Source organism: Lytechinus variegatus, chromosome 2, assembly GCF_018143015.1.
Source record: "Lytechinus variegatus isolate NC3 chromosome 2, Lvar_3.0, whole genome shotgun sequence".
Lineage (NCBI taxonomy): Eukaryota > Metazoa > Echinodermata > Echinoidea > Temnopleuroida > Toxopneustidae > Lytechinus > Lytechinus variegatus.
The window spans coordinates 57,124,429-57,134,617 of NC_054741.1; the positions used below are offsets into that span (position 1 = coordinate 57,124,429).

General features: G+C 35.4%; 1 protein-coding gene across 1 annotated transcript in view; it reads right to left on the reverse strand.

Moving 5' to 3' along the window:
- Positions 1-8,735, reverse strand: part of LOC121406875 (rab GTPase-binding effector protein 1-like) — a 31,324-nt gene extending 22,589 nt beyond the window's left edge. Inside the window, exons 1-3 of the mRNA XM_041597746.1 lie at positions 8,559-8,735; positions 5,089-5,226; positions 1,253-1,426 (exon numbers count right to left, since the gene is read on the reverse strand). Of these exons, the coding sequence (XP_041453680.1) occupies positions 1,253-1,426; positions 5,089-5,226; positions 8,559-8,610 (364 nt within the window). The 5' untranslated portion in view covers positions 8,611-8,735. The remainder of the gene's footprint in view (positions 1-1,252; positions 1,427-5,088; positions 5,227-8,558) is intronic.
- Between the last annotated feature and the right edge of the window lie 1,454 nt (positions 8,736-10,189).

Genomic DNA, 10,189 nt, shown 5'->3' on the forward strand with positions numbered 1-10,189 from the left:
TTAAACAACTGAAGTATTTATGGGGGAGGGGGGAAAGGGGGATCTGCTTAGAACTGTTTATTCCAAAGTAGCTTTTATATCCACAATGGCTAAATTATAAAATATTATGGGGGCTATTTTCGACATTTCAGTGACTGAATTTCTGTCAGCTGCCATGCCTCATTAAATGTTAATTATTTCTTTTATTTTTGGCTGAGTTGTACATATCAACCACAAACAACAACAAAACATAAAAAACACAGAACAAAAATCCAACTTCCAGTCTTTGCTTCAAAATACTATGATACATGACTTTACAAATTCAGTATAAACATGGAAACTTTCAGTTTCAGTACCATTTTTTTAAAGGTCAAGTCCATTTCAATATAAAGTTGATTCAGTTAACAATTTCAATGAATTCAAAAAATAAAAGTAAAATCACACAAGTTCAATACTTAACATGTCATCAAAATTGGACAAAAAACAAGAAAAAGTTACATTTCCAAATTTTGCCTATTTTCCCCAAACATTAATAAGCACAATATGGGTGATGACGTGCAATCATGAGAGAGCCAATCATATCATACAGTCACTATTTCTTTTGCATTTTAATTTCATGAATTTATGAACGTTCAATTATTTACTTGCAGATTTCACAAGGAAATTCACAAAGAAATTCGACATTGATTTACAATATGATATAAAATGGTGATTCCCCATGTTCAGTAAAGGTTTGTTCCCACTGCACTCACGGATGAAGCGAGGAAAAAGAGTCTTGCCAAAATGTTACATTATGTATCCATTGTGTACTCTTTGCATACGTGTTTCATACGCTATATCCATCGAGCATCCGTCCACTGTGATTTTATTGTTCGCTCATTTTGTCCATTGTCTGGAGCGGATGAAAACGGATGGAAATTTGCTTGTCAGCTGTATCTGTTATGAATACTTTTTGTGCCCATCGGTCAGTGGGATTAGGCCTTAAGAAATCAAGCCCTGCATCACATACATGTACTGGGGCCTGTTGCTAAAAGAATTGCAATAACACAACTTATAAAATTGAATGAAGCATCACTATTAACCCATTAAAAAAGCATATTGGATTGTGCTTGACCTTTAAATTTGTTTGTTTTTTAATTGTGTTCAAATGCAATTCTTTTTTAAACAAGCCCTAGGAACACAATGGAAAAACATGCATTTTAAAATGTAACTCCTTAATATAGACAGAAAAAAAGAAGTGGCAATATCTTCGGGAAACATAGACCATACTTACGAGAAACAATTTGTTGGAGTGATGCGACCTCATCGGTCCACTTTTGCTTGATCTGAGCAATTTCCTCATCTTTGCTGCTTTCAATGACAGATGCAGCTGCCTTTAGCCCAGCCAATTCCTCACTCAATCTATCCTTTTCCTCTCGGACGTTATCAACCTCCTTGATTAGTTCCTCTGAAAGGTAACAAAGGATTAACAAAGCAATAGAAATGGTGATTTTAATCAGTACCTGGAATTACATATTCATGAAATTTTGAGTTCAGATGAGTTCAGATGAATGAGAAAGCAGGAACCTTCATCAAATCCCATGTCACTGTTAATCACTGTATTTCCACAGGGATATACAGTACATGTTTAACCACTATAATTAAGTAAAAGAGACTTTTTAATTACACATTAAATTAGACATTGAGATGCCAATGGAAAATTTATGTGTCAAGATTAAAAAGAAATGGCTGACATACATGTAAATAGGAAGTGGATATAAGGCCAAGTAAAAAAAGAAAGTAGTTGATCGTCCTCGCGCGCATCTATTTTGGCCGCCGCATGGAAATTTTTGATATTTACTATTTTCAAAAATTGGCAAAAAAAAAAAAAAAAATCGTGATGTTCCTTTTTTGATGTTCCCTTTTTCATTGCAGCATCAATTTTCTTGATATTTACTATTTTTATGGCTGCTGAATAGCGAAAAAATCACAAAATTGGCGAGCGATTTGCTCTCATTTGCTTTGGGATCTCTCGCAACTTCAAAAACAATTGCAAAGTCCGATATCGCCGTAACTGCAAGAAAGAAAAAAATTCTGATTTGGTTTTCTATTGGAATTTTGAAGATACCATCATAAATTAGCAAGAAAATAAAGTTTGCAAACTCGGGGAAGATCACGGATTTCTTCATTTTTAGTGCATTTTCGGGGACCCCGCTTCCTGAATCTGAACTAATCCGTCGCGTGCTTTGGAAATATGGCGCAGAAAAATCAATTTTAGTGACGTAAATTTGTATTTCGGCGGGTTTTTTGGTGAGTGATAGCACCTCTACTTCGATGTGTGTTACGGTGATTGACTGTGCTTGTTGTGACTCTGTTGGGTAATGCATGACTTGTGTGCTGGGATGATGATATTGACTGTGCTGGCGCAACATGTGAATTTGTGAAATCAATTGAGTTTTCTAACGTCAGCAGGCAGTGCATTGAATATTCAAAAAATAAATTCAAGTGGGTTATTCTTTATGAAGATTGAAAATCATTAATGGGATTCCAAGAAGTGCCAATTCTGTTCAAAACTTTATTCTTCCTTGAGCTATTCAATTTGATGGAAAATTGTAAAACTAAAAATTAGTTAGAGTTACAAACATGAAATAATAAACATTATGTGAACAATTAACAATTAATTCAATCATCATTTAACATTTGATATCAATTAGAAAATGAATAAAAATTGAACAGTATTAAACAACATGTTAATGAATATACAAGCAGCTGGAAAACTGCGATGCGAAACCATGCCCAGAGCTAAAAAGAGATTGGCTCTGGAAAACTAATGATGGCTCCATGGTAATAAAAATGACCCCACCCCCATGCTTTTTTCACCTTTACAATATATATAGGCCTATATTAATATAGAATAATGTTTAAATTATTCACTTGACATGAACGTTTTGTTTTACAATACAGTACCGGTATACATCAGTATAAATTCATCAATAGATTTTTATCGCATAATACATTTTCCATAGATTTCCAATCAATTGTATGCATGCATACATTTCTACTCATTTATTATTAATCTTAAGCATGCATCGATCAAATATTTCGAGCTTGACATGGCCTGACAACCATTACAATAAAAAATAGCAAAAAAATAGTAAATAGTAAGGACCTCCCTCATCATTGATGTCAAAAATGGGCCGAGAAAATGCCTCCTTGTTTTTTAAAAAAAATAGTAAGATAGCAAATAGTAAGGACCTCCCTCATCACCGCTCTCAAAAACCCGGATGATCAACTACTTTTTTTTTACTTGGCCTAAAGCATACATGATATTTCCTCTATAATAGTATACATGTACACATAATATTGTTTGATAATAAATGCTCCAGGTGTCTTCATTTATTGACCTATTCCCCCCCCCCCCCCCCCCCGAGTACTTCAATACTCTTGCACCTTGTACATGTAGGTGAGCTCCCATGTACAGGAGTAATATCATTCAAGGAATATAATCCTAATGGATACCTATTTACAAATTATAACTGGTGTATCATTCTGACATTCTCGGAGTTAAACTGCCAATTTGTCTATTGCCAACTCGTCCACTCCACACATGCTCTACATGTATAGCGTAATGCCATTACGTCCACCAACATTTAGTCAATAAACAGCCGTTTGGTCCAACAACCAGTTGGTCCAATAATCACTTTGTGTAATCACCAGTCCGATCTACATGTATGACTATTTTGTCTCATAACCAGTTGGTCTAATACCCATTTTCTTTTCATTAATATTTCGCCAAATTAACAATTACCGGTAGTCCAATTAGACCAAATGGTATGGACTAAATGGCTATTGAACCAACTAGCTATTAGACAAAATGGTGAGTGGACGAAATGGCAATTAGACCATGTGGATAGTCACTGATGGTAGACCAAATGATAGTAGACGAGTCAACTGGGAACTGGACGACTTGGTATTAGACCAATTGGAAATTAAAAAACCCTCCAGGACAGCCAGGAGATATGCAATAGATGAATTACCATGCTTGTGCTATTAGAGTTTTGCTGTTTTTCATTTTAGGATGCCAAACATTAAAGTACATGTATGATGCATTACAAATCAACAGTTGAATAATAAGGAAATCTTACAGTATTGTTCTTTGAATAATTTACAACCTACCATGATGGTCATATGATACACTTATGTGTATAAGACTTTTAAATAAAAGTCATAAAAAATGGGAATTAAAAGGAGGAAACCAGGAATGGATAAAGGGGATGCACCCCATAAAATTTCAACCAAAAAAAGAAGGAAAAAAAACAAGATGCCTTCATTTGGGCCAATGATCTTTCCTTTTATTTTATTTTTTGCTGGACAATAGTGAACTGTAGGCCTACACTAAAAGCCCATCATTTTTAGTGACAACCTTCTTTTTATTTCTTTGCACCCCTTGAAATAATCCTGGATCCAAGGCTGGAAACTTGGTTAGGTTTGACATTATTATGGCACTTCCCCTTGGAACCTCGTGAGCTGGATAAGGAATATCTTAGATCTGGGTTTCCTTGCCCATGATTACACGTACATGCTTTGTCCCCCTATAATTCATTGTGAGATCAGGGGCCCACTGAAGAAAGATTGCAATCAAACGCAACTCTAAAAATCTTGTGCAACTTGATTTTCAACCAATCAACAGCACACATTGGGGACTTGCAATTGATTCTTTTTTACTTGCGTTTAAGCGGAACTTTTTCTGCAACAGGCCCCAGGCCATTTTTCTTTAGGGCAAATTCTACATGACAGCAGAAATTGAAATATTTGTAATAAAAAGGGCACAAGAAAATCTCTGCGGACAATAAATATGAAATCCAAGGCCATGGCCTTTGGGGCCAGCCTCGGATGAATTCAAACAATAAGAGATACATGTACAACAGTGATATGTCCTCTACCCTCTCATTTAATTCACATAATTCAATATCACAATGACCCCCATTTCGTCTCATCTTATTTCAATGTCCTCTCATCTTTTCAAAAATCTGACCCCCCCCCCCTTCACCTCATTTCCTCTTCTTTAACATGAATGATGAGACATGATCGTACAGTAGGCCTATTCTGAAATTGACCATTAAAACTTACGTTCTCTGGACAAGTAAAGTTCTTTGAATTTTGCTCTCTTTTGAGCAAAGTCTTCCTCTTGAAGTTTCTTTTCTTGCAGGACAGCCTGTAGAGAAGACTCCAGATCACCTACCCTTTGCTGGACACTGAGTACTTCCCCTGGAAAGGTTTAAAGTTAGATAAATAAATTAAACACCGGCTGCTCTAAGTGTTACAAAGTGGTAAACAAACAGTAAACCCAACATGCATTGACTGTACTTGCAAGAGAGACTGTACTGAGAGGGATTGTCGACTCGCCTGACAGACTCTGGCTTCGCCCTCGCCCGTCACTAGTTTGCCCACTAGCCCAACGCATATCAGATAGGCTATCTAACACTGTGAAATGACTCAAAAAGCTGTAGAGATTAGAAAAACTTGACTTCAGACCAACTCAGCTCAATAGGAGCCAACCAAAATTCTATGTACAGGAAACAATTTTATCAAAGGGATGGTCTGGACTGAAAGTATTTATAGCTTAATATTTCATCAAAATCGGATAACAAATAACAAAGTTATTGAATTTTAAAGTTAAGCAATATTTTGTAAAAAGGGTCGTCATGAATATTCAGTAGGTGGGCTGATGATGTTACATCTCCACTTGTTCTTTTGTATTTTATCATATGAAATTAGGTTTATTCAATTTTTTTCCTCCTAGAACTAGAAAATTAGATTGACAACTGATTTAGTGCATTAGATATTTATTGCTGCAACTTATTTCATTATAACGGAGACATATTATTCACACAAGTATGAAATAATGAAAAAAAATGTGATTTTATGTAAAATAACAAAACGGAAAGTGGAGATGTGACATCATCAGCCCACCTAATGAATATTCATGATGACTTTTTTCACAATATATTGCTAAACATTAAACTTCAATAACTTTATTATTTGTTATCAGATTTTTATGAAATTTTCGGCATTTTGATCAGTGAATTCTACTCTATGCATTAAGATATAAATATTTTTAGCCCGGACCACCCCTTTAACCAAAATTGATTAGCATTTTGTAAGGCTGAAAATTATTTTCTGTACAGTCATAAGTTTAAAAAAAAAATCTGCTACACAAAAGGCCAAAGGGCTATTCCATGGTTACCAACGTTACATTTGGAGACACCTTGACTCATACTTGGAGCTGTAACTCCATCATTATTGATAGGAACTGAACATCTCTTCATCACAACAAAGTATGCAGTCTGACTATCCTTTGTATAAGAACAAAACTTGGGAAATTTTATTATGCTCCAGGCAAATCTTTGAAATGTGTCGTTTACTCACGTTACATGATTTGGAAATGCATAAATGAAAAGTTGACATAAGTGAAAAGTGTCCTCATACAAGGCTTTCATGAAAGTTCATTATATCCATTTCAAAGAAGTTTAAAATAGGGAGACAAACTTTGTATATAATTCAAAAAATAAAGAACACATGGTTTTTACTAGGGGTGCAGATAAAGTGGTTACTCACGTTATGGTTACTCATGTTACATTTTGTCAATGTACATGTATGGGGTCATTCCATGCCAATTCACCCAATGAATGTGCAATTTTGCACCCGACCGTCTCAGAATTCGTTGTAATTTGGTATACATAAAATTCACCATGGCCCAAGCACAAAACAAAAAAAAATTAGTCCAATCGGTCCATCGGTTCTCGCGCTACGGCCCGTCCTTTTCTCCTTGTTTTGACAAAAATGGGCGTGACCTTCAACTTTCAATGACCACTGCGTTGTTACGTGTTGACCAATTTTCATGAAACTGGTACCATTTGATAGGAAATTCAGAGAGGAATCCAAAACATGCATCGAATAATGTATTGGAGCAATTTATAAGGTCATGACCTTTGACCTTAAAGTCAACCTGTCCGAAACGACGAGTCTCTCTACTACTCATCATCTCTACTCGCCGACTCAAAGCATCTCCTCATCAGCTCTACTACTCAAGCTGTTCTCAACTCATCAATCTTTCCTGGTTTACAGTCATTTTCAGGACTACTTTCAAGAAAAAATGCTCTACTCTCAAATCTCCACTTTCTCGCCTATCCATTTCTTCTCTTCTTCTATCCACTGTTTCTATAACACTCCACATGGTGTACCGGAAACCACATCAGTGAAAAACAGAGATACATGCACAACTAGGTGAGTCAGGTGCCCATCACTCACTATTTCTTTTGTTTTTTATTGTTGAATTTTAAAATATTTCATTTTTTATAGATTTGACAATAAGGACCAACTTGACTGAACCATACATGTATAGTATTTAATGCTAATTCCAAATGTTCAGGGAGGAATTAATCTTTGTATCACTTGAAAATGAGAAGAAATTGGAATATTTCATATAATAAAATACAAAAGAAATAGTGAGTGGATGACATCAAAGTCCCCTCATTTGCATACCAGCCAGGATGTGCATATTTTAACTTTTTTGTGAAATTAAGCAAAACTATAAATGTCGTAACTTTCTTATTCTACATCCCATTTTGATGAAATTTTCAGTGTTATGCTTGTTGGATTTTGCTCTTTTTATTCAAATCAACTTTTTATTAGGGTGGACTTGTCCTTTAAGTAGACAACTTCAGGTGAATATAAGGAAAGGCTTTTCCAGCATGCTCACAATAAGGCTCAATATCTACGATTTACAAAAATGCTTGAATTTTCACCCAGAATTCGCAACTGAATAAGTGCCTATGTTGAGTTGACTTCTACTTTACAAAAAAAATTAGCATAAAATTTGTAAAAAGAAATAACCCCTTTTCTCAAATTTCAAGCAATAAGTTGTCATTGACATTGAAATTGATAACTCCTTTTCTCAAATTTCAACCAATAAATTGTCATTGACATTGCAATTGATTAATCAATTGCAATGTCAATGACAATTTATTGCTTGAATTTGAATTTGAGAAAAGGGGTTATTTTTGACAAATTTTATGCTAATTTTTTTTTGTAAAGTAGAAGTCTCTGTGTCTTAACAAAGAGACCCATAGTCAACGGTCTCATTCTCATCTTTTTGGACTTGCATTATTTTTGCAACATAAAAGTTCGATTGACATTTCATGTTTTTTTAGAATCAGAAAATGTTTAAATTTAGGCCTGCTCTTTGCTAGTTCAAACATTAGGCTTTCTTATTCTCCAAGCATTTAAAGATTATGTAATGTTGCCGTTAGTGTGTCTACATTACAGACCAAAAATGGCAAAATAATGCTGCTGTGACAAGGGTGTGTGCGTCACAGGACGCACTACTACTACCAGCGCATGAAAACTTGTACGTACACATAGCACATGTCATTAGCACAATTCTGTGATACAATCATACGAATCACACAGGAGCTAAATTCCCGATCCCCGGGTACGGCATATGTATGCGCATGATGGGAGTGGGAAGACTGGACAGAGTCAGAGGTGCTCCCGTGATATTTCAAAATAATTGACAAGAGGTTACTCCATTAACTCACCTTCGATATCCATGTGGCGAGCTGGAAAAGTATTTTGATCGTGACTGGACATTGCAACAACAGCTACGTTGTACACGACGAGACTCTAAAAAAGAAAATTTGATCACTCCCTTTTTGTCCATCCGGAGTACCGTACCGATAGTCGATACGATACACGAATAGATAGCGAATGGATAAATCTATGCAGTGCAGTGCTAACTGCCAATTTATTACACTGCAAAAACTCCGGTGTTGATTTAACATCAGCCCGGAATCTATATACGTCCACACCAGAGATTATTGAAACAACGCCAGTTTAGAACCAAACCGATGCTGTTTTGATACTAATTGGTGTTGTACAAACGAAACTGGTTTTGTTGAACACTTTTATGGTGTGGACATTCCGGGCTGGTGTTAAATCAACACCAGAACTTTTGCAGTGTACTACTACATTTATAGTATCATCCGGGCTGGTGTTAAATCAACACCAGAACTTTTGCAGTGTACTAGTACATTTTTAGTATCATAAATATCAGAATTTCAGATACATACAAGATATATTCTATTTCTATATCATTTGAAGTAAAAACTTAAACTAATGTAATAAATTTTCAAAGAAGTTGGTAAATCTTTGATCACTAGCACAAGTTAAATTATTGACTTAGGAGTTTTTCGCAATTGTACGTTGCAGTGAATGAAATCCATGTCATCACCAAATTTCGTATAAAGCTACTTCAGCACCTAAATATCGAAAATATGCAAAAATTAATATGGGTTGATGTGCTTGATTATTTTCTAGTGATGAGCCTTGAAGTTTTTTTCCATTTGAAAGGTCTCGAGATATACGCAATTAAAAATAAATTTACCACAACAAGAACACAGCGTTGAGTTTAAACTCGCGATCCGTATTACTCAGTCAAAATCTAACATGAACACTGTAATTCGGAATTCTATAGAATAGAATCCACTCATACTGCTATTCGTTTGGGCTTCAAAGAGTATAGCAGCACTTATATAGCCAGTGGTGTAACTACGGGGGGCATGGATGGGCACATGCCCCCACCCCCATCGGATGCCAACCCCCCCCCCAAAAAAAAAAAAAAAAAAAAAAAAAAACGGGGGAAAGGAGAAAAAGATGGAGAAAGAAAGAGAAACGTAGTGGGGAAGAAGAAATTATTGTATTTTTGTTGTGTTATATCAAATTATATATATTACATCATATTACATAAGAATTTTTTTTTTCGTAAATTTATGAAACAAAATTGGCTTAGGGCGTATAGCAGTATAGAGGGCTAATGTGTTTATGATTTCTGGTGCTTGCATTGTCTGAGTAATGAGATATATAATCCTGTTGTACTAAAACATCCCGTTTTCAAGTCAATATACACCAAATACATTTCCTCGCACTATGAGTATTAAATGTTTTATGTAGTGACATATGTTTTTTAATGACTATTTCATGATTGCCCCCTTTTAAGGTCTGAATATCAAACATTTCCTGTCCGTATTTGCGTTCGCATTAGTGGATTGGCGAGATGTCTGCTCTTCATATAAAAAAGATCAGCTCGCGCTCGCATCATTTGATTAGTGAAATACGTATGGTGTTAGTGAATTCCTCCTACAAACGAGCCTTAGAATGCCCCTCTTCAGGT